Source organism: Colossoma macropomum, unplaced genomic scaffold, assembly GCF_904425465.1.
Source record: "Colossoma macropomum unplaced genomic scaffold, Colossoma_macropomum, whole genome shotgun sequence".
Classification (NCBI taxonomy): Eukaryota; Metazoa; Chordata; class Actinopteri; order Characiformes; family Serrasalmidae; genus Colossoma; species Colossoma macropomum.
The window spans coordinates 2,379,867-2,407,657 of NW_023496050.1; the positions used below are offsets into that span (position 1 = coordinate 2,379,867).

Below are 27,791 nucleotides of genomic sequence, written 5' to 3' on the forward strand. Positions count from 1 at the left end.
ACATAATAAGCGAGTGCTTCTTCATGTGTAAACCATAGAGGACAAAAACTTAATGTGTTAACAGGCAATTTCAGTGATTTTATTCAACACAAACACCTACACACTTACAACAATTCAAACCTCAAAAACATTACAAAACAACTTCTACTCTGTTCTACTTTTTACAGTGTTGTTTACATGACCAGCCAAAGAATAAAAAAACTGAATGCAAGAAAAATACAAAACTAAACAGCAAATAACTAAAAATATTATTGCACAGATTGTAATAGAATAGTGGGTCTACCTTAATACCATCAGTTGTTAGTGTTTCTGTGCTCTGATTAACAAAGTACTCTTCTTGAATGACCACTAGTATGATATTTGAAGGATTGAATATATTTTAAGATATTTCTGCAGTGTTTTATAGCTGTAGAACTTTTTTGGTATAAAAGGAACTTTGTGCTGAGGTGCATATTTCTGCAGATATGTGTGTAAAGAGTTTTGAAAAAGTGATCTTGGTACTGAAACCTGCTTTTCAGCAATTCTACATCGTGCATTAGCTCTTGTTTCTGGCAGTGTCTGATCTTAGACTCTGAACTGTTTGTACAAGCTGTAGCTGTAGGGTATATTCTCTGAACAACAGAGCTCCTTTGTAACACACTAAGTTGCTCAGGAACTAATCATTTGACTGATTGCTGTAAAGGCTGCATACCTGAAGCCGCTCTCCCTGTCAGACTAGACAACAAAAACTTGTACAAGCTGCAGGCAAAAAGGCGAGAGGAGGAACTCCAGAGTGCTCTAGTTCTACTTTCTTTTACTCAAAGTGCTGACATCTAACAGGAATGAAAAGAATGCTGAGGGACTTGAGCTTGTGAAACTTCGTGTTGCACTGCAAGCTTGCAAAATGTAAACAAAAAAAAACACAAAATGCAATGATATGCAAATCATTTTAACCCCATATTTCATGAAAAATAATACAAAGACAGCAAATCAAATGTTGAAAATTTTTTTGAAAAATATGTGCCCATTTTGAATTTGATGCCAACAGCACGTTTAAAAAAACGTCATTTTTACCACTGTGTTTCATCACCTCTTCTTTTAACAGCATTCTGTAAGTGTTTGGGAACTGAGTTGACCAATTGCTGTAGTTTTGAAAGTGAAATGTTTTCCATTTTTGCTTAACTTAGGATTTCAACTGCTCATCAGTTTGGGGGGCTAATTTGTCATATTTTTCATTTCATAATGCACCAAATGTTTTCAGTGGGTGACAGGTCTGGACTGCAGGCAGGTCAGTTTAGCACCCAGAGTCTTTTAATACAGAGCAATGCTGTTGTAATACATGCAGAATGTGGTTTGGCATCGTCTTGCTGAAATAAGCAAGGTCTTCTCTGAAAAAGATGTCATCCTGTCTGGATGCCAGCATATGTTGCCAAAACATTGTTCAGCATTAATGATGTCTTCACAGATGTGTCAGTCACCCATGCCATGTGTACTAATGCACCCCTATGCCATCATGAATACTGGCTTTTGAACTGTGCACTGATAACAAGCAGAGTGGTCTTTAGCCTGGAGGACACAGTGTCCATGATTTCCAAAAAGAATTTCAAATGTTGATTCATCAGACCACAGGACACTTTTCTACTTCCCCTCAGTCCATTTTAAATGAGCTCAGGCCCAGAGAAGGTGGCAGCATTTATGGATCTTGTTTATATATGGTTTCTTCTTTGCGTTTTAGAATTTTAACTTGTATTTGTGAACGCAGCAACAAACTGTTTCATAGACAGTGGTTTTCAGAAGTGTTCTTGACACATGCAGTGATTTTCTCTACAGAATCATGTCTGTTTTTAATGCAGTGCTACCTGAGAGCCCAAAAATCACAGTCAGCAAATACTGTTTTTTGGCCTTGTCCCTTGCATACAGAGATTTCTCCAGATTCTCTGAATATTTTGATTATGATATTATGTACCGAAGATGATAAAAAGCATTATGATCTTTACTTCTGAAAGACTCAGCCTCTCTGGGATGCTCTTTTTTATACCCAATCATGTTGCTGACTTGCTGCCAATTAACCACCTGGTGTTTTTTTTTTGCATTACACAACCTTACCAGCCTTTTGTTGCCCCTGTCCCAACTTTTTTGCAATGTGCTGTTGGCATCAAATTCAAAATGGGCATATATTTATTCTCAGCTTCAACATATGATATGTTGTCTTCAAAGTATTTTCAATAAAATTTAGGGTTTTAATGATTTGCATTTTTTTGCATTTTGTTTGCATTTAAATTTTGCACAGCATCCCAATGTTTTTGGAAATGGGGTTGTACTTTTTTAAGTTCAAACACTCTTTTTGAATCTTTTTGCACTGTAGCAGTTGATAAATTTAAGTAAAAAAAATATATATATTCTTTTCTATTTACGAACACAAATGTGGAATGTGACATGTTGAATCTGCACACAAGACCAAACAGTTATCACCCAATTGAATGGGTATGAGCAGTGATTGTGTGTGCCTGTGTGTTTGTGAGAAAACCAAGAACAAAGTGTTCACACTTAAACAAACATGTAGAGGAGAGCTGGGTTGGTTGGCAGTTTTATCTTCCTGCTGGGTGTACACAAGAATGATACCTTTGATCAGCAGACAACCTAGGCTAAAATGAAAATGAAAATCAAAAATCTTATTGTTCAAAAATCTTTCCACACCCTTCAGGCTGTTTAGCCTCTCATTACTCTCTATCTCACTACTTACAGTAATTTAGCTCTGTCTTCCCCCTTCCTGTTCCCTGGTATTTCGAATGCCATAAATGACTTTTCTGATTTTTTTTTTTTCTCGAATTAATAACGAGACTGATCAGAACAAATAACACTTATCCATACAGGAGTTGTCTGAAGAGAAAATCTATTTACAATTTAATCTTTCAATCTGATCTTTCAGATCAGTGCTTAGCCTGTCACTGTTGTCTCACTTGACCTGTCATGACTTCAGTACAGTTCTCATGTGAACAAACATGCCATCATTTAATACTTCCTTCCCGATTACCCTAATGTTAAAAATACATACAGCGCCCTCAACAATTATTGGCACCCCTCGTTAAGATGTGTTCTTAGGCTTCTAATAAATTATTTAAAAAAAATAATAATATAGGACAACAATGCAAAAAAAGAGAAAAATCCAACCTTTAAATCAAGTGCATTTATTCAGTGGGAAAAAAATCCCATATTAACAAATAATTCTTTTACATGAAATCATCTGTGCCACAATTATTGGAACCCCTGATGTTAATACTTTGTACAACCCCCTTTTGCCAACAAGACAGCACTTAATCTTCTCCTACAACATTTCACAAGATGGGAGAATACAGAGAGAGGGATCTTCGACCATTCCTCCATGCACAATCTCTCTAAATCGTCCAGAGTCCTGGGTCCTCTCCTATGCACTCTCCTCTTCAGCTCACCCCACAGGTTTTCAATTGGGTTGAGGTCTGGGGGCTGAGATGGCCGTGGGAGGAGCTTGATTTTGTGTCTGGTGAACGATTTTTGTGTAGATTTGGCCACATGTTTAGGGTCATTATCTTGCTGAAAGACCCAGTGACGACCCATCTTCAGCTTTCGAGCAGAGGCCACCAGATTTTGATTCAAAATGTCCTGGTATTTCAAAGAGTTCATGATGCCATGCACCCTAACAAGGTTCCTGGGGCCTTTGGAAGAGAAACAGGCCCACAGCATCACCGATCCTCCCCCATACTTCACAGTGGGCATGAGGTGCTTTTCCGCATACTCATCTTTTGTGTTACGCCAGACCCACTTAGAGTGTTTGTTGCCAAAAAGCTCTATCTTGGTCTCTTTTGACCAAAGCACACGGTCCCAGTTGAAGTCCCAGTACCGCTGAGCAAACTCCAGACGTTTACGTTTATGCTTGTAAGTGAGAAAAGGTTTTTTCCGTGCATGCCTCCCAAACAGCTTGTTGGCATGTAGATAGTGCCTGATGGTTGTTATGGAGACTTTGTGACCCCAAGATGCTACTCTCTGATGAAATTCTCTAACAGTGAGCTTTGGAGAACTTTTTACTTCTTTTACCATCCTCTTCACTGTGCGTGGTGGCAAGATAAACTTGCGTCCTCGTCCAGGCTTGTTTGCCACTGTTCCAGTTGTTTTAAACTTCTCAATGATTCCTCTGACTGTAGAGATGGGCAGGTGTGGGCGAGTGGCTATTTTCTTGTAGCCATTGCCTGACTTATGAAGGTCGACACACATCTGCCTTACTTGAATGGTGTGTTCTCTTGTCTTTCCCATGTTGAAGAGTGGGTAAGAGAAATAGGCCTCTGTGTCACGTCATATTTATACCCCAGGGAAACAGGAAGTGATGAATTACTAATTAAAGGTTCCTAGATACTCTGATCAAATTTATAAACTACAGTAGAAATGACAGAAATACTTCAATTACATTTATTTTCTAGGAATTGTTAGGGCCAATAATTGTGGAACAGGTGATTTTATGAAAAATAATGATTTCTTGGTCAGGGACTTTTTTTTTTAATTCACTTGAGTTAAAGGTTACATTGTTCTACAATTTTCAGTGTGAGATTATGCTTCTGAAATAAAAATTGAATTTATTTTAAGGCTTTTAACACATCTTAACGAGGGGTGCTAATAATTGTTGAGGGCGCTGTATAATGTTTTCCTACTGCCTGGAGGAAAGGAGCTGGAAGGCCTAAAGCCACACGTCAAGTAGGAAAGACCAACAGTTAAATTTCATGATATTAAAAGACTGCATGGAAAGTAAATCTGAAGTAATTCAACATGTTGCTAAAATATTTGCTAAATGATTGTCAGTCATCGCCTCAGAGTATTGTCATGGTCCCTTAGCCATGTGGTCTTGTTATTTTTAATGCAAAAAGCATTAACTAAAACCAATAGCCACTCACTCAAAGATGCGTCCCTGGCATTGTTTTTAATGATTTGCCAGCACAATCTAAACAATATTGACATTCTGCTTAGCAATCATTGCAAATAAAATATGAGCTGAAAATCTGCTTCACTTACAAGACTAAACCTCACTTAAACCAGGCCTTTAGCAAGTTTAGAATAAACCTCAGCTCAAATGACACAGCAATTTGATTTAGTTTAAAGAGCAGGTCTGCTTTAAACTGCAGCTTCTGATGAATTTGAGAATCCACGTGACTCATTTGGGTTTAAACTTGGGTTAAACTCTGAACCACAACTAAGCTAATGACAGTGCAATTGCCCCTTTACTTGCCATTTGTTTATCATAGATCAAGTATAGATCAAGATTCACGAGTGAGTGCCCTGGAATCAGAAGATTGTCTCTGTGAAGGAACGGGCTAGACTCACATCTGAACACTGTAAGAGTTAAGAGAATTTACTGTAAGAGAATTAGTTTCCTTGTACAGTTATCATCTTGAAGCTGTCATTTCAAAGGAAGTCTCCTCCACCAAGTATTAAATGCTTTCAGTTAGTCTGTTCATTGCTTTTTTCCACTATATTGCACATAAGTGTTTCTGGATTGGAGTGTTTTGATTACTTTAGCTGTGTAGTTTTATTGAGTTAATACCAATGTCTAGTCTAAATTTAATGTGAATAGCTGCATTGAAAACTTTAATATTTTCATTCAAACACAAAAACCACTCAACACAACTTGATCTGGACACCAATCATTAACTTTATACAACAGTAATTATCCCACTAAATTCACTGAAGAAGCTGGTATACTAAGATCGAGTACCCAGTTCCAAACTACTCTATACATAAAAATGTCTTACATCTCTTTATATATATATATATATATATATATATATATATATATATATTATTTTATTTATTTTTTTAATCTTTTTTCCTTCTCTTGTCTCTTTGTTTGTTTATGCTTATATTTCCTCCCTCATGTATACATTACAAATAAAAATAAAAATAAAATTTTTAAAGTCCTCCATTCAGGAAAGGTGGTGGCAGGCCAAAAAAAAGTTTGAAAAGTTTGAAAAGTTTAAAAAGTTTTCAGCAACAAATTGCTTCATGCCAGTAGTGCAAATTTCTTTGCTTGTTGTTGTGGATGCCTCATTATTTTCAAGCACGTTTGAAATGAGTGGCAATGAATCTTTTTTGTGTGAGCATCTTAACAACAAGTACCAGGAGCAGAAATGAGCTGAAGCCGAGCATAAGAAAACTTTCAGGGAGAGAGCCATGCACAACCAGTAGGAAAACAAACATCGTAAAGGAGTTACTGGAGAGATACATCAATACTGACCATGGCTGTTACTCTTATGAAAAAAATATGTTACATCAACACATTTTTTCAGTTTACTATTTTTGGCCAAAAATGATATATTTTATCCATGTGGAACTGATTTACACATTTGAATCAAGTCAGTCCAGGTTTTTTTTTGGTTTTGTTTTTTTCCGAGTACAAGAAGCTTTTACTCTAGATTTTTTGAGGTCTTTCAGTGGTGGAAACTTCTGTTCATTTCATTTGTGTGAAACCAGATGTCTTCAATGTGGCTTATATATGGACTTTAACCAGTCCAAAACTTCATATTAATCGGCCTTCTCTCCAACCTTCTCTTGTGCAGGAGTATCATCTCGCTGCAAAATTACTTGTGATTACACATAATAGTGTGAGTCTGACAGACAGAAAGAAAAGTTTTAAAACCTATGTCAAGATTTTTTCTTGAACTGACAACATGGTTGTTTCTAGAAGAAAATGTGACGGAAGACTGTCACTGTTACAGGAAAAATACATTGCAGAAAGATCACAGGTGACTGATAACAACTGATAAACACTTCTCCACACAGGAGGAGTCTGAAGAGCAAATCTATTTAAAGTCTAAAGATCTTTCAACACGTTTCAGATCAGTGCTCAGCCTGACATTCCTGACTCACATGACGAGTCTTCAGTACAGTCCATCCCATTTTTTAACTAATTCACCAACATGAAACTAAATGACACTGGAGTTCTGCTTACTAATTATTACAAGCCATGTTTAGTTGTTCAGCCTGGCTAGTGCATTGTTTCTGTCTTCCTTTCCTTGTCTTTCTTGCATGACAGGATGGAGGAATGAAAAATAAAATATTTGCTGTGTTTCTGTCACACACACACATACACACACATCAAAAAAATAATTAAATGATGAAATTTAAATTTTAAATGTATTACATTTTTTTATTCATTTCTATATTTAATCCTTTGAGAACTGTAAGAACTAACCTCAAAACCTAAAACACTAAAAGAACGAATAACTCTCAAACAATCCTGATTTAACTGAAAATTGATCTCAGCATTTTAAACTGATTTTGTGTGTTTAATATACAATACAGTAATAAACACATACAATGCTGCTTGACTGTGAACCCACACCCTACTCTATTTAAAAAAAATATGAATCTAGGTTAAGCTTTGCAAAACCCAACTGCATTCCAGCATAAGAGCCTCTTCCCCACTTGGAAACAACTCTGTTGTCTGTGATTGACGTGGCTAACCTGTTCTCTACAGAACTGGTTGTGATAGTGTCTAGTTTTTACACCCACAGACGTTTCTAAAGGTATAGCTAAATATGATGCTGAAATGCTGTTTATGGCAATACAAAGCATAAAATGAGGCTGAAATCAGTTACATTCTGCTACACAATTTAATATGATATAATTTTTAATAAGATTACTGTGTATGATTTCTTTCAACTGTGACAACAGTGACACTAATTAGCTAGTTTTTCAAATATACTTTTAATGTAGTTATGATATGGGTACACCAATCTTTTTATATGAACAGAGACCCACTCATTTCTCCAAACATTTATCAGGGCCCAAATGACAATTGTGTAGTCCTTACCAACTTCTATAAACGAAAACGTACACACACACACATATTTTCTAAACCACTTATCCTTCTGGGTTGCAGAAGCCCATCCTTGTGGTCATTGGGCAGACACACAGACATATACAATCACACACATTCACACCTAGGGGCAATTTAGCACATCCAGTTAGCCTGACTGCATGTCTTTGTGAGGAAACTGGAGTACCCAGAGGAAACCAATGCAGACACGTGGAGAACATACAAACAGAATGGACCCTAGTTGCCTGGCCGAGGACCCGAACCCAGGCCAGGTCAGTCTTGCTGCAAGGTGATGGTGCTAAGCACTGCACCACCATGTCACCCCAAAACAAAACAACACATTTCAATATGAGGTAGGTTTCCACCACCATGCTTTATACTTAGTGTGAAGTGTTTGTGGTGGTAATCTGTATTTGGATATTGTTACAGAACTTTTGTGGTTTGTTCAGATGCAACTTTGCAAACCTAAGTCAGGGTGCCACGTTCTTTTTGGAGAGAGGAGCCTTTTTCTCAGCCACACTTCCATGAAAGACATACTTGTTCAGTCTTTTTCTAACTATGCTGTCATGAACATAAACATTTAATGTGTTTACAGAGGCCTACAGGTCACGTGATGTAGCTCTTTTTTGTAGGTTTTTCTTTACATCACTTAGCTTGAAACAGTCTGACCCCACACTAAATTTGTTTGGACGCCAACTCATGGGAAAACGGGCAATTGTCTTGAAGGTTCTCCACAATCCTTCTCACCATAGAATGGTGAGTTTCAAATTATTTGGCCTTATAACACTTCTCTGATTGATGAGCACCAGTCTTTGCTTTTCTGAGGTCATGGCTGAGGTCCTTTCTTCTTGTCATGATGTAGACACACACGAGTGCTCCAAATCACCAAACTACCAGAAGTTGATTTTATAGAAGTTAGTTACACTTCTTGACGATTGACTAATCTTGTGCATTTGATTAGTCTGTAAGTCTGTATGCTCCAAATATGCCATATTATCCAAATAAATTTCACACAAACAAATAAACATTTCATTTTGTTGTCTTGTAGAGAACACTATGTAGTGATGTGGTCGCAGCACTGGAATGCAATTTAACAGCTTTGCTGTGCTCATGTTTGCATGTGCTCATGTCATGTCAGCATGAGTAAACTAAAACAAATTTTGCATTATATGTTACCAGAAAGACTCAAATAAATCAAAGATGAACCTAAACTGTGTGGTGTTTATGGGAGTACTGGAAGCTTAAAAGCTATCTACATTTCTTCAGGTGTGTCTTTACATAAACAGTGTGGAATAAAATCATCATTAGAAACTGAACGGAATCTTGTGCAGTTTTTGTGCTTCGCAATATGAAAATACAAGAAAAAGACACATACAAACTACATATTCACAAAAAAACATATTCACAAAAACATGAAAACAAATTAAAGTAATTAACACAGATAAAACAGAACAAACAGCAACTCTGGCAACTGTACAAGGAAATAGGAAAAAGGGGTGATTAATGTGTTTGAGATGTTCTCTACAGAACTGGTTTATGTTAATGTTTCCGGATTTCTTACGTTTAGACATCATCCACCCACATTCCATACTAACGGTACAAATATGATGCAGAGAAAAAGAAACCTGCACATGCAGGTCCAGTAGGTGCTGTGTCCCTAACCACAGATTCCAAGAGAGATAGAGAGAGAGAGATCCTGAGTTTGCTCTGCAGTGGCCTCTCAGGTAAGAAGTAAGACCATTTACACTTACTCAGCGTGTTAACTGTGCTGATATGCTGCTCATGGCAAGAAATGGCCAAAACTAAATGTTATGGCAATGCTAAACAACATTTTTAAAATTGTATACAGTACTAGACAATATGTACTAAAAACCATAATTACAAACAGTAATTATTATTATTTATTACTGTGTCACAAGTAAATGACATTTAAACATGTTAAAAGTTCTCAGAAAAGTTTGGTTTGGAATCTTTCAGGCAGATTAGGAGCAGTGAATCACAATGGGGTTTCTAATTCCACTGTGGGTGCCTCTGCTGCTGCTGATGAACGGTAAGTTCCTGCAACACTGGAATTACTGAGTAAACCACAATTGCAACTAATGCTTTTGAATTTACAGTAGTGCTTCCAACTGATTTTTAAATCATTAAGATCCAATTAGAAACATTATAGTACACAGTTTTGTGTATTTTCATTAAACCACCTAAAATATTATTTCTCTCACAGGTGGACTGATCAATGGACAATCAACAGGTAACTGTGCTCTCACGCAAGCTTCAATCGACTGACCGGTTTGCAAATTATTTCTAATGTTTTTTAACAATATTTGCTAAATTTAGATTTACCAATGGTAATTCTCCATTTACACTAAATTTACTAAGACTGAGCTTAATCCATGTTGTCAACACCAGTACTAAATGTATATTTTTAGTTTCTGTGTTCTCTCTCTTAACACATTTACATTTTTGCTGATTTATAGTGACGATAGAGGTACTGGCTGTGCTGAATTGTTTCAGTGTGTGTACGGCACCCTCTCTAAACTTCTTCATGTATTGTGACTAGTTGAAAATAAAAATCCTTAAAACAGACCAAAAATAGAATTCTTCTGAACTGAACAGTGCTGTCTTTATTATAAGGAGGCTATATCAATTAAGCAATTAATACAAATAAAAAAGTAGAGATTACATTTAGCCAAAATATCATAATTAGATTTATACTGGTATTTTAATCCAATGAATTGGCATATAATTGTGCTCGGTTAAAGTGGAAAGACATTTTTTTTCTCTAAATTTATTTCTCTTTTCCTTTTTGACAGTTTTTTTTCAGTTATTTTTGGTGCAGTAAGATTTGAGGAATTCTAGAGCCCTGGCGGTATTTAGAGATGTGACTTTAGATGCTCAAATACTGCTGACTCTGCACTTCTATGCAACTCATTTAGCATTTTTCTGTCAGTTGAGATTTGGTGATGTACCTAGTGGCTTTGACCCTTTGCTCCTTGTCTTGTTTTTGTTTGTTTACAAAATGTGTGCCCAAAGCTTAAATTCATTGGCTTTATGTCTGAATATACTTAGTGTTTTACACTGCACTGGTGACACTTTATTTAGAATGGTTCTTTGTAGATGATTAATAAACTCTTAACAGATTATCAGTAACACATCAACAACACATCAGTGAAGTAGCAGTAGTTAAGCATCTGAATACATTGAAGTAAATATCTTGTAGATATACTGTTGATACATTACTTACATTAAGTAGATGTATTGTTAATATGTTACTTCCATTACACAAAACATAACCTTACCCAACCTTACCCAACACCTAACCCTAACCCTGGCCCTAATCCTAACCCTCATATGTTTTTGACATATTATTGAGAGTCTGTTGGGTGTTTGTTTCACCTAAACGGACCACTCAAAATAAAGTGCCACCATTGCTGTTGCTCTACCTACACTTTAAAATGTCCACCTAAATCTTCTTTCTCTGAATTAGACTGATCCCTAGCAAGTTTTTAATTTATTTGCCTACTAATATTTTGAAATATTCTGAAAATTTCAGTGTCAGTGACTTTATGTCAGCACATAACCGTGACTACATTCTTTTGCTTAGAAATCATCTAACGTGTAAACTCTTTAAGCCAACGTTATGATGTTACATGAAAGAAAATTAGTCTAAAATTAATGTTTATGTCCTGTTAGATGCATAAAATGAAAACTTATAACTGCCAGTGTGAAAAAAAACTTAAAGGCCTAAATGACAATAATACTAATAAAGTACACACTTAAAACGTTTTTCAAGCGTTCTTCAGTAAAGAAAATGGTTCTATATAGAACCATGAACATTCAAAAAACTGTATGATTAAAGCATACTTCGCATCATGAAAATGTTCTTCAGATTGATGGGGAATGCGCTGTAGATGTTCTATATAGCACCAAATTGTTCTTCCGTTATAACAAGCCTGCAACAACAGAAGAACCGTTTCGGTGCTATATGGAACCCTTTTTTAAAAAGGTTCAATATAGAACCATCTACAGCACATTTTCCATCAATCTGAAGAACATTTTCACAATTCAAAGAATGCTTTCATTATGCAAAAGTTCTTTGAATGCTCATGGTTCTAAATAGAACCATTTTCTTTACTAAAGAATCCTTGAAGAACCATCATTTTTAAGTGTATATAGTAAGTCTTATACTGATTGGTGCAATGTTTGTATTTACAATTGCTAAAAAAAGGGAAATGATGTAAACACCTGGTGCTCAGTCATACCTTCTAGTTCTTGTAAATCATCAAATTACATTCCTTTCATTTTTTTGGAAAAGTTCCAGTCACCCATCAAAATGTATCCTGGTAGCTTCAAGCTTCAGGTTAAACCTGACTTTTCCTGTGATTGTGTGGATAAGTAAAACTGCCTGGCATTTATGGAATGAATCCGAAGATTGAATCAGTAGCAAGTTGGGAGGGTTACTTAAAAAATGCGTTCCATTACAGATTACTGATACCTGTAAAAAATGTAACTGTTATCTAATCCAAAGATTACTATATCAAAGTAACATAGTCTGATTACTTTCCATTACTTTTGGATTAATTATCCTTTTCAAGCCATATAACTACATAAAGACAAGATAAAAATAATTTCAACAAGACCTTTTCAACAATAATGTAACACAAAGCAAACAGGAAACCTGCTGATATATGAAACTAAATGAGAGATCATAATTGATGTAATCATCTGCACTTTATGGGTGCTATGTGTACATTCCTTTGAAAGTCAGGTATTCAAATAGGTGTGATGTAGAACTACAGAGAAGGCAGACATAAGCAGCTGACATTGAGCCTCACATGAACCATCACCGAACTCATGCTTAGCAAATTGGCCAAATCTAATTGGAGCAATATATGAAAATCTTTTGTACAGTATAATTTGTCTGAATTTAGACAAATATACTCGTGAGCAGTGAAAATATTGACAAGCTCAGAAATCAAGACACAGCAAATGATTTTAAGACTAAAATGAAAAGAAATAGTGTTTATAGACTAAAACTGTATACTATAAACTGCTGAGTTTAACAACTATGCAAATGCAATGTAATTAAAAACTATACTGCTCTCCTGGGATTTTGCCTTATTTGTTGAAAATCTGTAACCATACTAATAGACCAGAACTTTTTAAAATCAGATCTGAAAATTATTCTTCTCTTGCTGAGCATAATTAAACCTCCGCCTCCATTTACATTCAGCTAACTACGGTGTTCATTTTAGGCACAGTATATTTGTTGAGACATCCCCAGACCTAAGTGTCAGGACATTTCAAGCAAGGCTGTGATGTATATATCAGTTTATTTTTAGGCGAGATGAAACATGGAAGTGTTTTTTTCCCAAGCCTGAAGCCAATTGTTTTCTCAGGAGGTGCTTACTGTAAACCTAGTAACCTCTTTAGATATAACAAATGACCTTCAAGCAGAATAAAACAAAGACTGGCATTTGTCAAAACTTATCAATATTTTGAGTTATCTTACAGTTAATCTTACAATATCAAAAATGTTACTTTCAAATCAAAATAGAGTTATCAATGCCAGTTTCACTGAAAATGAATGCAGCCTTCCATATGGAATAACTTAAAGATAAAGATATAACAGATCATGGCTGGGTTTCCTGAAGGAATCTCAGCCCAAAGATGATTCTTAAATAGTACAGTGAGCTTCACGTTGAACACTGTCTCTGCCAATCAAGATGTCCTTAACACTAAGATGGTTTGTGGAAACTTGGCCCAGAGTTTAGGAATCAGGAAAAGTTTGAAGGTTTACAGCAGGGCCTTCAATATGTGTAGGAAGTCAAATAAAAGTAGTTCAAATATTCCACCAAAATCACCAAAAAATTCCACCAATTATTGCACCAAACCCACCTGCTGTCAGTATAAAAATGATGGTTTGAAAAGGCAGCTGGGTATGGGCTCCTTACTCCTGCAACAAATAATGCTAAATTCCTTAATGATTTCGTGTGAATTGAATGAATATATTTACTTACTACAATGGGCTTTAATACTACTTAGTCCAGCTGTGTTCAAACGCAGACATTTGAAATAAGTCAAAGAGGCCCAGCACAGGGTATCATTTAGTGAGGCAACCATCATGATCCACTAAACCAACTCTTTTGCACTACTATGGCTCTGTGTTTGTGTTTTGTTCATAACTGTGTGTCACAGTACATACTTCTGTTTTTTAAAACTAAAAATATACTTAAATCTTTTATTTGCATGGACACACTCACACAATATAGATGCATTTGTACTGCCAGGTGAACTGTGTTGAATTTGTATCTAAGTAACCAGGATTGGACATATGGCTAAAGCTAGAAATAGATTTTTATATGTAAATGCATATGATTGATTTTTCCAAGAAGATGAATAAGTCCAAGAACTTAGCTGCGGTAGGTAGAATAGCAACAGCAACAAAAGGGGTCACATAAACTATGCAAGACAAAGGAACTACACAAACACAGGGGTATAAATTCACCGGGAACAAACAAGAAAGATCTGGAGCTAACAAGAGGTCAGGGCTACAAAATGCACACAGGTGAGACAGATGACAAGGAGGCAAGAAAAGGGGAGGAGACAGAGGCCAAAACAAAACAAGAAATGTTACAATACAAATATTTCACAGTGACTATAAAAAGTTACACTTTAAAATAAGATAAATGAAATTAAACAAAGTCCATGACTATGATTATATTATAAAACAAAGTTCAATTATTAATAAATAGTTCACTCTCATATTTGAAAGAAAAAATAAGTTTGAATAAAGTATTATAAAAGTAATTCAAATATCAGTTGAGGACATTAATAGGTTTATTCTGACATACCAATTAATTCTACGTACATTAAATTTGTGTCAGGTCTTTTCTATCCATTTGGAGCTGGAAATGGAGACACAGTGAACGGACAAATAGATGATGGAAGCTCATCTGCCATCTCTCTTCTGCGCCCATTCGTATTCTTTGGAAGGGCATACAACACAATATATGTAAGTCAAAAATTTCTCTTTGTGTCTAGAGCAGCTGGCCAGGAGTTAGTAGCCCCATGATGGTGTGCATGCATCTGTTCATCAATCACAGTAAAATTATTACTGCTTTACAATTTTGTTTGCTTGTTTTGTGTTGTATTTTGTTTTTTTGTTCATTTGTAATTATAAACTCTCCTTGGGTTTAAGAAAGGCAATTAATAAATGCTTATTATTATTATTATTATTATTATTAGTATTATATATGCAAGATAAGGACTTTATTCAAACCAACCAACCTTATATGCCTTTGTATTTGATGTTTAATAAAGGTTTAAGCTAAGCTTTTTAAGCTTTGATAATTTATTATTTAACAACCAGGCCAATATCTAGCAGACAATGGGCTGACACTGACACTGTGTTTTAATTAAAGGCAATATTATTTAATTAATCTTGTGTGTTATCTAAAATTCATATATACTACATTCATAAAGACCCAGTTACAGCAAAAGATAGAGGGGGAAAAATAATATTTAAGATGCTTTATGGGGGTGAAAAACATTATTATTTATTTATTTTTATTTTTTTTAATTATTGTTATTTTTTTCTTTTGTAACCTCTTTTCTACTGATATACCCCACTTTTACTAAGTCATCAGAAATAGGATGTGAATTATACTACTTCACAAATGAGTGATCCTTATAATTTGTTTCTCCTGTAGGTCAACAACAATGGACACCTAACTTTTGATCAGGCATGGTACAGCTACACCCCCTACCAGTTTCCTACTAGTGGTGGACGAGACCTCATTGCTCCATTCTGGACAGACCTTGATAATCGTAATAACGGTGTCATCTCTTATAAGCAATACACTACTGGCAGTGTTCTCACACAGGCTACCCAGAACATTAACCAGTATTTTCCTCAGCTGCAATTCAGTGCAACTTCAGTCCTGGTTGCAACTTGGGATAGAGTAGCTTACTTTCCTGTCACAGGCACGGTAAGAGACTGTTCTCAAAATTATAACTCATGAAATTAATATAGTAGGCTGAGTTCCTAACAATTGACTAAAACTGATTATGACAGCTGTTGTACTATAAACTACATATGCTGAAATTATTCTTGTGACAAACTAAAATTCTTTTTAGTACTGTGTCACACACTTTTGAAAACATTTTTCAGGAAACATCTTTCCAAGCAGTTCTGATTTCAGATGGGCAACTCTCATTCGTACTGATGAACTATGGTCAAATTGCTCCTACAGGCCGAATTGTACAGGTGAACATAATTTGGTGACAATAGCCCAGTATTTTAGTACAATCTTTGGTTCTGTTTGGTAAAAATGGTTCCCTTTTTAAATTAATAGGCTGGTTATGACACTGATGACTCCAGCAACTATTTCTCAATTCCTGGGTCCTTTCAATACAACTACAGCATCTTTACATACAGCAGCAATGTCAATGCCACAGGCAGATGGGCCTTCCGTGTGGATCATGGCGCACGAGGATGTCAATTTAACAGTAATGTCACTTAAAGATTAAATAATTATGATACACTTTTGAAAACCAGGATCAAATTCATGCATCAGCTAGCACATGGAATCTGAGTGAATTCTTTTTTTTCTGGCAGATTTCAACGTAACACAAGGCTCCTCATTCTGGACAGATGCCTCTTGTCAGCAAAAGTGCACCTGCACCCGATGGGGTCTCCAGTGCAGTTCACAGCCCTGCACCTTCTCTCAAGCCTGCCGTCGTGCTGCTTTCCAATATAGCTGCCAAAATATTCAACGCCAAACCTGCACCATTTCTGGTGACCCCCACTACTACACGTTCGATAACCAGATCTTTCACTTTCAAGGGACCTGCACCTACATCTTGTCTGAGGTTCAGTTTTAAACAGTCTTTCCTTTATTTTTGTGGATTCAATGACTGTGATGTCTAGATTTGAAACTTAGATTTAAATTTTATTTCTGTGCAGGCCTGTGGCGATGGGTTGCCTTACTATCGTATTGAAGGAAAGAATGAACATCGGGGTAGCACACATGTGTCATGGACACGTATGGTCAGGATATTTGTCTATAATCAAGTATTGGAATTGGTGAAAGACTATCGATATCAGGCCAAGGTCAGCATCTTGACATCACTTCATAACTTCAGTGAAAGCACTTTTATTCTTTTCATTGACATTTTTTCCCTTTGCCTCTCCAGGTAAACGGGACCTTCACAACAACACCGTTCAGCCTCCGCAATGGCTCCATTCAAGTCTATCAGTCAGGTTTCTCCTTGGCCGTCAGTACAGATTTTGGCTTAGTTGTTACATATGATGCATATTCCTATGTGACCATCAGTGTGCCTTATGACTATCAGAATGCCACATGTGGCCTGTGTGGCAATTTCAACTTCCGCCCAGAAGATGACTACCGTACACCTACAGGACAGATCTTGAGCTCAGATTTAGACTTTGCAAACTCTTGGAAGGCCCCGGGGGACACAGATCCAGGCTGCCAGAATAGCTGGTGCTCAGGTCTGATGTGTGCTTCTTGTACCACTGCTCAGAGAATTCTTTACAGTAGCCCAAACTATTGTGGAATCCTGGCAAATTCTACTGGCCCTTTTGCCTCTTGCCACTCAAGCCTGTCTCCCCAGACCTTTGTAGAGAATTGTGTCTATGATCTTTGTGTGGGAGGAGGTTATCAGCCAATCCTGTGCCAAGCACTTGGTGTGTATGGTGCTCAGTGCCAGCAGCAGGGCATTCAGCTGGGCCAGTGGAGAAGACAAGGCTTCTGTGGTAGGTCTCATAACTGTTTCTTTTTTTACTATATGAAGTAAAAAGACTGTAGAAGTCTTACTTCACACTTATGATTTTAGCACAACAAAATGATTCTTTTTCCTCCCATTTATTTTCAGAAATCCCATGCCCTGAGCACAGTCACTTTGAGCCCCAGGGCACAGGCTGTCCTGCAACATGCAGTAACCCTTCTGCTCCTGTAAACTGCCCCTTGCCAAATCAGGAGAGCTGTGTCTGTGATGCAGGATATGTGCTAAGTGCTGGAGCATGTGTTTCTCTAGCTAACTGTGGCTGCACATTTGAAGGATTCTACTATGCCAACGGTCAATCAGTGGTGTTGAACGAGAACTGCAGGCGGCGGTGTACCTGTAACAACACAGTAATGACCTGTCAAAATCACCAGTGTGGTCCACAGGAGATGTGTACAATCTATAACGGAGTGAGAGGCTGCAGGCCAATAAGTTATTCCACCTGTTGGGTTGAGGGACCAGGCTCATATCATACCTTTGATGGACTGACTTTCAGCTACCCAGGAGCCTGTGGGCTTACCCTCTCTAGGGTGATGGGACTGTCCCCACTACCTAACTTTGCAGTAACAGTGCAGAAACAGCCCACAGGTCTTCATAACTTTTCCAGATTGCTGAAGTTTGAGGCAGAGGGAACTCAAGTCTCCATAGAAATGGGATCAGGAGGATTGGCAAGGGTAAACTCATGTTTTATAAATTAAACATTTGATGCCTACATTTTTGGCTACATGTGAATGATACTACTGAACAATCTTAATAATATAATTTTGAAGCTAATTTGAATATGTCACATTTTTTTCCTTCAGGTTGATGGACAGTTAGTAGCTCTACCTTTTAGTGTTGGTACTGGTCGAATCCGTATCTACCACAGCAGTGTGAAGGGAATTATCATGGAAACCACCTTTGGGGTAACTGTGCGGGTTGACTGGCCACACCTAATTCGAATCACTGCACCCAGCACCTACAATGGCACACTTGGTGGTCTGTGTGGGAATTTTAATGGATACCGTGATGATGAGTTCCTCAGTCCAGTTGGTGTCTTGCTGAACGACTCTCGAATGTTTGGGGACAGCTGGCGGGATGGTTCTCTCTCAGCCTACTGTGTGGAATCAACAGATATCTGGCAACGAGGATATTACCAGAACAGCAGCCAGTTCATGCAACAATGCAACATCATGGCTTCATCAGCTGGGCCATTTGCTCAGTGCCACAGCAGCCTGGATCCCAGGGTAAGAGTAGATGATTGTGTTCGTTCCTTGGAACAGGCAGGGGGTGCAAAAGAGGCCTTCTGTGAAGCGTTGAGAGGCTATGCTGTTCTTTGCCAGCAAAATGGTGTTGCTGTGCAAGAATGGAGGAATATCACTAACTGTGGTAAGTGCAAAAAAGAAACCAAACATATCTTCATTTTTGTATTTGTTTTTATTTAGTTTTTCATGGCAAGGTTACAGCTTGACAACAGTTGGTCCTTTTCTTTTCCTTTAAAAGATTACCCCTGCCCAAGCAATAGCCACTATGAGCTGTGCGGTACTTCTTGCCCAGCAGCCTGCCCAAGTCTCTCATTCCCCTTTCTGTGCACCCAACACTGCCAGGAAGGTTGCCAGTGTAATGATGGACTGCTGTTAAGTGGAGACCGCTGTGTGCCCCCTACTGGGTGTGGCTGTCTCCATGAGGGGCGCTACAGGCAGGGTGGAGAACGTTTCTGGCATGGTGAAGAGTGCCAGTCCCTGTGTACCTGTGATGGGACCACAGGTTTCGTCCGCTGTTCTCCATCATCTTGCAGTGAGCAGGAAACCTGTCGTATTGTCGAGGGAGAATATGGCTGCCACCCTCGACCTCGTGCCACATGCTCTGCCTCAGGGGATCCTCACTACATCTCTTTTGATGGACGTACCTTTGACTTTCAGGGCACCTGCAGATACGTACTGGCAACAGTATGCAATCGTACTCGAGGGCTGCCATATTTCCAAGTTATTGCAAGAAATGAAGCATGGCAGGGACTCCCAGTTTCAATCACTGTTGAAGTTTATGTCAATGTCTCAGGACACATGGTGCATGTCTCACGCAACATGCGTGGCACTGCTGAGGTAAGCAAAATAATAGTAATAATAATAATAATAATAATAATAATAATAATAAATGACTAAATTTATTTATTTTTCTGGCAATAAAGCATTAGTTTACTAAGCAAGTAATTGTTTCATTACATAAATCATTTGAAAGAGTACCACAAAATAAGGTAAAAAATAAAAATAAAGAGACAAAGACACTCTCTGCCTTTAAAAATGCATGATAAAAGATATATATATGCTGTTGAAACAGGGAATATCTTTAAAATGTCTTTTAAAGGAAATAAAAGGAGGATAAAAGGAAAAAATACAAATTTTTCCTGTCCAAACTGTTCACGTTTCTTTCTATTAGATCGATAGTCAGACCAGGAATCTTCCAGTCCTGCTTGATTCTGGACGTGTTTCCATTTACTCCAGTGGACAGAACACATTTATTACAACTGACTTTGGCCTAAGTGTGAGTTACGATGGCAATTGGGTCGTGCGCATCACTGTCCCAGCTAATTACAGTGGAGCCACATGTGGCCTGTGTGGTAACTTCAATGGCCAGAGGGGTGACGATTTCCGCAAACGATCAGGTGCACTGGCTTCTTCAGCTTTTGAGTTTGGAGCTGACTGGAAAGTGGAGAATGACACATTGTGCAGCGATGGATGTGGAGACTCCTGTCCATCCTGCCAAAACCCAGCTGGAGCGCAGGCCCAGTGTCAGATGATCAGGGACAGCCAGGGTCCGTTGAGCTTCTGTCATGCCACTGTGGACCCCCAGGCCTACTTTGATGACTGTGTGTTTGATTTATGCCTCTCTGGGTACAGACATGATGTGCTGTGCCGTTCCATCCAAACCTATGTGAGTGCCTGCCAGTCTGCCAATGTCATTATCTACCCCTGGAGAGAGAACACGACCTGCAGTAAGTACTCTAAGTACAATTGATATCTACACAGGCTCATTTCAGTTAACCTTTTAAATGGCCAGCACTCGCCTCCTGGGCCAGGTTTCAATTTCCAGCTACTATTAGTACACCATAAAATAGTCACGTCCACTTAAAATTATGCATTAACTGACTCCCCATCCTGAGAGAAGGAGATTCCTAATGTTCAAATGGGACATTAAGGAACACGCTGGCTCAGAATGGATCTTAAGTGAGATGCTTGGTTGGATATAGATAGGGGTAAAAATCACATGACAATCTATGGAAAAAACTGAATATGTATTAATTATGATTGGTAATTTCACAGGGATTGACTGTCCCATGAACAGCCACTATGAGCTGTGTGGCACAGACTGTGGTCATACCTGTGCTAGCAGCATTGATGCTGTATGTGAGCGGACGTGTTCAGAGGGCTGTTTCTGTAATGAGGGCTTTGTGAGGAGTGGAGGACGCTGTGTTCCAGTGGAACAATGTGGCTGCTTGTACAATGGATTCTATTATCAAGTAACTTCCAAATATTTTTTTAAAGTCACACTTAAAACAATGCATAAACCCCATTATTTTCTGAAAATTGCAGCTGCGTATTGTTCTTAATCACTTTCACTGTGTAATGACTTAATATACTTTGGTTCTGCAGATTGGTGAGCAGTTCTGGACCCCAGGATGTTCACAACGCTGCAAGTGCTTTGCTCCCAATGACCTGCGCTGCTACTCCGCCTTCTGCTCTCCCACTGAGCAGGAGTGTACAGTCAAGAATGGCCTGCTTGGCTGCTACAACAAAATGTCCTCGTGCATGGTCTGGGGTGATCCCCATTACGTTACCTTTGATGGAGCTGTAATCACCTTCCAGGTAAGAATGGACTTTTTCAAATAGGAACATGAACACAGCTAAATGTTTTACATTTTTTGTGGGGGTCTAACAAAAACAGTTTTGAAATTTTCTATAATACATCTGGTATATATTGAAAAAGGCTACAAAACAATATGGTAATTACAAAGTAATGCAACTGATGCCTGTTACTAACCATAGAGAAAATAACATGCAAAGTACGGCAACAGTATTGTATGAAACTTCATAACGCAAAACAGATTATAATTCTGTGTTGCCAAAAGAATGTTGTTGTTTTGTGATTCTGCTTAAAAACTCTAAAATAAATAAATAAATAAATATGCATTTCTTCTATGTCAGTAGATTCCTGTTATCATTCATGTTCTATAAAAATCTTCTCCAGGGAACTTGTTCATATGAGATTTCTCAGACCTGCGGGAACGTTTCTGACAGTGGCCTGGAATTCCGTGTAGCGGCAACTAATATGCATCGTGGGAACATGGCTGTGTCGTTTGTGTCTGCAGTGGATGTGTGGTTAACTCGATTGGGACAGCGGACACGGATTACTATTGGACAAAACAGGAGAGTGAAGGTAATAACACCTGATTTCATTTGTGTGGAACACAAGCTTTCCATTCTTTCTTTTCTACATCAACTTGTTCTCAACTCTTTCTGCAGGTTGATGGGACTGACATGGACTCCTCTGCTTTTCAAATCAGCCACCTTGCAGAAGTGCATCAGGAACAAGATTTTGTGGTTGTGAATGCATCAAGCGAGCTCATGGTCTACTTTGATGGCCGTTACACACTTTCAGTGAAACTGGGCCCGAGCTTCCAGGGATCTGTTTGTGGAATGTGTGGCAACAATAATGGAGACCCTGCAGATGACAAAGCTATGCCCAGTGGAGCTCTCGCACCCAGTGACAATGTTTTTGGCAACAGCTGGAAATCAATTAACAGTGCTGCAGGGTAGATATTCTTGTCTGTATAATAGTTTAAAAAATAAAATTAAGAGTCTACAGCATTTCTGTGGCAACAATTACTAGACCATAATTTTGAAATGGCATCCTAAAATAAAATCAGAAGCAATCATTTTGATGAGTAATTATCAAAAAATGCATTAGCTTTGATGTCTAGCTTAAAATCACACACACACACACACACACACACACACACACACACACACACACACACACACACTTCTAAGCAGAAGGCAGGATACACCCTGGACAGGTCGCCAGTCTATCACAGGGCAGCTTAAAATCAGGATGGTTTAAATGGTTTCATGTATATGATATAAGGAGGTCAGAAAACATAACTAGCCAGATAAGGAAAAAAATGATAAAAGAACAAAGAGATTTTGAAAAGTTTAATTAATTTAACCCTGCAAAATGACCATACAGCACACGTTCACTGTCTCAAACTATCAATCAATGTCCTTTGTCTTTTCCAGGTGTGGTGCAAATGACCGGACATTTGATGCAAATGACTGCCCTTTTAGACAGGAGTACTCTGAACTCTGTAGCATCATCACCAACACCAGTGGACCCTTCCAGCCCTGCCATATCCATGTCAACCCTGCAGTTTACTACAATTCCTGTGTGTATGACCTGTGTGTCTACTCATCAGCCAATGATATGCTGTGTTCAGCTCTGGAGGCCTATGAAGTTGCTTGTTCCATGGTGGGGCTCCATAACTCAGACTGGCGCTCAGATGTAGGCTGTTGTAAGTTTGTTTTGCTATAGTGATGGCCCTGTTACAAATATAAATGTATCTGGATTGAATGAAGCCATTAAACTAATTTCTCTAAGGTATTAACATGCACTGTTACTTTTTTCTCTCATTAGTGAGGGTGGACCCCTGTGCGGAGCTGAACTGCACTGCAGATGAGTGGTGCGGGGAGAAAGATGGCAACTATGGCTGCCTCTGTAATGAGAATCATCCTAGACCAAGGCTTGACTTTTACGGTAATAGAAAAAATATAACATTTGGTCTTGATAAAATGCTTAAAGCTGTCTTTTTCTCAAATTTTTCCTGTTTCTTCTCTTCTTCGCCATGTTCAAGACTCCACTGAAACTTGTCAAAGCAGCTCTGGCACCATGTCTCTGTCCCGCTGTCAGCTCTTTGAAGCTGGTTTCCCTGCTAACGTCCTGCACCTGAGTGACCCCAGCTGCAGAGGAACAGTCCAAAACGGAAGGCTGGTGTTCCACTTTGATAACGATGGCCACATCTGTGGCACAAATCTCACGGTACACGAAACAACAGCAAAGCACATTGAGTCAGTTTTCAGTTCTGAATTGCTGTAAGCTGTAAATAGAATCAGGGGCCAAGGCTATAATTTAATTTGTAAAAAAGGCCAAAATTGAAGTCCTTTTATATATAATGGCAATTTATTTTTATCACATTTAGCTACTCACAAATTGTTCATTAATTTTTCTGTAATTAATAATATCAACAGGCCAATGGTACACACTTCATCTACAACAACACTATCGAAGGATTTTCTGACTCAGCAGGAGGATCCATCAGGAGAGATAAACATCTGCAACTGAATTTCAGCTGCGTTTACCAGCTTCGCCAGACAATCACCACAGATACTATATTAAATCCTTTGCAGAGGTGGGACAGGCCACACACTGGGTTCTAATAAACCTTTGTTTTAAAATCACACTAATATGAACTCTTGTTCAGCTTTAGTTTAAGGCTTTAAAAAAAAAGCTCAGATGTATTTCTAGAGATGTAGGGGCATGGCTTTGATAACATATGAATATTACTTTAATGTTGTGCAATAACCAGTCTTTTTTTTTGTTTTTTAAACACAGCATAGTGAGCAAAATCCTTCCAGATGGCCAGGGGATGTATCAGGTCAGGATGATTCCCTATGAGGATGCTGCTTTTACCCACCCTTACAATGGCACTGTTGACATAGTAGTGGACCAGAGGATCTATGTGGAAGTGAATGTCCAGGGAGTGGACAGCCGTCAGATTTCCACAGTGATAGATTCATGTTGGGCCACTCCTGTGAATGACCGGAACTATGCTGTCCGCTGGGACCTCATCATTAATAAGTAATAATAAAGGCCTTGACTTTCTTTGACTATTTACACAGTTGTATGCAAAAGTTTGGGAACCCATGGTCAAATTACATATTTTCTTGATTATTAAAAAAAGAAAAAAAAAAAAACAACTTACTTCTGTATGGAACAAACATCCCTAACCCAGTTTAAGTTACCTTCTGTTGACCCTTCTATGCAGATGATGTTTGTCCAACAATATCGTAGACCTATAGTCCCCTGGGTCATTGACAATGATGTAGGGGTTATGCTTTGCACACTAAACCAGTCTACAATCAGTTTTTCAGATTTTCTTTTTCCAAATTATAGTCTTCTCTTGCCTTATGAGTCAATTAATATTACTTTCAGAATTCTTTAGGTAGCTGTCTAGATGATGCTATGGCTATTGAGTGCAAGCACAACATCCTGAGAGGTTTAAAGGCTCACTTAATTTATGGCACTCTGGAAATGTGTACACCTGACTAATGAGTCAAACAAGTACTTACAAAAATGAACGCTAGTGGATTGACTTAATGGATGCCCAAACCTTTGCAGCCGTCACATTTTATTGGAGTTTTTCCATAGATATGTTCAATGCAGCAAATTAAAATGTGCAAAATATGTTATATTTAAGTATGTTCTATGCAAAAGTGATGTCAAACAAAATGTCTTGGTGCTGCTAAGCAAAACTATATATAAAAACAGAGAAAGCAAGCACTGTCCACACACTGGTATAATGCAGTCATGATTTGTGCATTGCTCTTAAGTTGCCTCTCTCATTATCAATATTATTTACTGATTTAATGATAAAATATATTTTCAGGTGCCCTAATCCAAATGACATCTCAGTGGAAGTTCATCAGAATGGTGTCTCCACAACTGCTCGTTTCTCCCTGAAGATGTTTGCCTTTAGAAGAGAAAACTCCAAGGTTTACCTTCACTGCGCCATCCACCTTTGCCTTCTGCGGGACAACAATTGTGCTGTGGTGAGTCTGCTAATACTGTGTAATTCACACAGTCTCCTGGTGAATACAGGGTTTTGAGGTCAGAGACAGATTAATAAATCCTTTTTCCCTGGAAATCAACCTCCCCAGGGCCCCCTCCCCACCACACACATGTACTTGCGCAACCAGCTGCACGAAAACACCTTCCCTATAACCATCATCAAAGCTATATGATTAGGATCTGAACTATAGTCTTGTTAGCTGTTAATGTTACTCAGTAGCTCTATCCAGGGGTGATTCTAAGATCAGAGCTTTAACATTAATTATATTATTCTATAACATTAATTAGCTGATACACATACAGACAGTACTATTCTAGTACCTTGGCTTTAATAGCGACACATATGCCTACCAATGGCACAACAGCTCTCTTTGGTTGACTGACAACCTGCAATATTAGCTTGCTAGAAAAAAAAAAAAAGATTGGATAGCCAACTCCTACCTATAACAATATAAAGAGTGATCTGTGACTCAGTTCAGCAAAAATGGGGACTCCTGCTAATGACTGTAATGTGTTGGTGTGATAAAGTAAAGAAATCCTTGTCTGCGCTACTTACTGGAGCCACCACACCACAGACAGTCGCACTGTAACTGGCTCTAGCGCACATGCGTGTGTGTGTGTATGTGTGTGTGTGTGTGTGTGCACTCAGCACAGCTACTGCAAGGCTACGGAGAGAGCGGAGCAGGGAAGGGTAGGAGAGAGAAAATGGATCATACCATTTGCTTATCAGAGACGAACTTTAGTTTCTAAGAAAAACAACAAAAAAACAATGTTTTACTCTTATTTTTTGGGGCACTAGGACTGCTTGAGCACCCCTAAAAAGGGGCTAGACATGCCTATGTATATATCTATGGGTGTTTTCACACTTGAATCATCTCAAGTGGACTCTGATTGGTTGCTAAGTCATGGTTTTCTGTGCATATGTGAACACACCATATGAACTCAGACCCCTCTAAACAGTCCCAAAAACAAACCGCCAGACCACTTAATGTGGTTTGTTTTGTGGCCTGATTAATTCATGCATCGTGAAAGCAGCTCCAGTTCACTTTGCATTTTGCTTTTTGGTTAAAGAACCTGAAAGCTTACCATACATACACAGAAACAGACTTCTAGCAACCTGTGAATAAAAACAAACTCCTCAGGAAAACGACTGATACCACTTAATGAAGCTGTAGCCAGGATGTCTTCCAAAAGAGCCAATCTCTGAATTTATTGCATGTGTTTTGCAGCGCTGTTTCCCTGGAGCCCGCCGCAGAGCTGGCAGATCTGCGGACATCCATGACAGAGCCTCAATCTCTGTGGGGCCTTTCATTTGGAATGCTGGAAGCACAGGTGAAAACTCATGCTCATAAAGCCACCCTAGCCTACATGTTTTATTTACACACTTACCAGAGCAACCTAAATATATGTTGTATAACAGCTTGTGTAATTGTGTTTAAGAAACATGGCTGCAACAGGATCAATTCTAATTTTATTAATGGAAAGCTGATTTACTTATAATGTAATGGGTTTGTTAATTGTTCAGAAAATTCTCTTGTAGCACCTAAAATTGTACACTAGAATTAACTAATTAAAGGTTATGGTATAGAGTTTTAAATCAATCTTACATTTTCTTTGGTGCTGGATTCTGCACCTAGTACAGTAATACTGATGCACTGTACACACAAATAGCTTACTGTATTGTAGTGTAATCGCTGACAAAACTCAGCATTCAAATGATTCTATGTTTACAGGTGTATAAATTACAGAGATGCTGAAGGTGTGGATCTACTGGCTAAACAGACTCTTGTCCGAAGACAATTTAAGCGCAAACATTGACTAAAGATTCTGTAATGCTAATCTTCTTTTAATAATCATGCTTTAATGTGACACTATGTCTGGGTTTCTCTGTTTAAATGATTTGCATCATTTGGCTGTGAATGAGTTTATATGTTTGTAGTGATATGCACAGTCAAGCAATGACTGCTGTTAAATATGTAAAATTTGCTTGGTGCATTTACAAAACTACTGAGAAGTAAATTCATTGTTTTCTATGCAGCTGTAGATTTGATTATCAGGTGTCTGTCATGTTCTTTCTTGTGATTACCTTTTATCTCTCAATAAATTTCTCTGTAACTGGCATAACAAATTTTGCAATTGTTATACTGACGATCTAATTTATTTCATTGATCATATTTTTATTATTTTTATGATGTTTTATAGTTACATACTGCAGAGCAAGCCTCAATGTCAAAATCGAAAGACAAAAAGAATAAAATAATAGGACAATCTGCTATGAAAATATAGT

At 38.0% G+C, this 27,791-nt stretch overlaps 1 protein-coding gene across 1 annotated transcript; it reads left to right on the forward strand.

The window, feature by feature from the left end:
- The first annotated feature begins 9,443 nt into the window (after positions 1 to 9,443).
- Positions 9,444 to 27,347, forward strand: LOC118804529 (alpha-tectorin-like). The gene is made up of 26 exons (XM_036565022.1): positions 9,444 to 9,543; positions 9,797 to 9,869; positions 10,044 to 10,070; positions 14,707 to 14,834; positions 15,532 to 15,810; positions 15,993 to 16,088; positions 16,177 to 16,330; positions 16,440 to 16,693; positions 16,788 to 16,934; positions 17,018 to 17,597; positions 17,717 to 18,300; positions 18,430 to 18,994; positions 19,109 to 19,707; positions 20,042 to 20,597; positions 20,926 to 21,122; positions 21,256 to 21,468; positions 21,851 to 22,039; positions 22,126 to 22,415; positions 22,900 to 23,171; positions 23,294 to 23,413; positions 23,511 to 23,695; positions 23,905 to 24,065; positions 24,269 to 24,514; positions 25,323 to 25,485; positions 26,734 to 26,836; positions 27,238 to 27,347. Exons 2-26 carry the CDS (start codon positions 9,821 to 9,823, stop codon positions 27,243 to 27,245), a joined length of 6,165 nt encoding a protein of 2,054 aa, XP_036420915.1. The 5' UTR covers positions 9,444 to 9,543; positions 9,797 to 9,820; the 3' UTR covers positions 27,246 to 27,347.
- Positions 27,348 to 27,791: the final 444 nt, after the last annotated feature.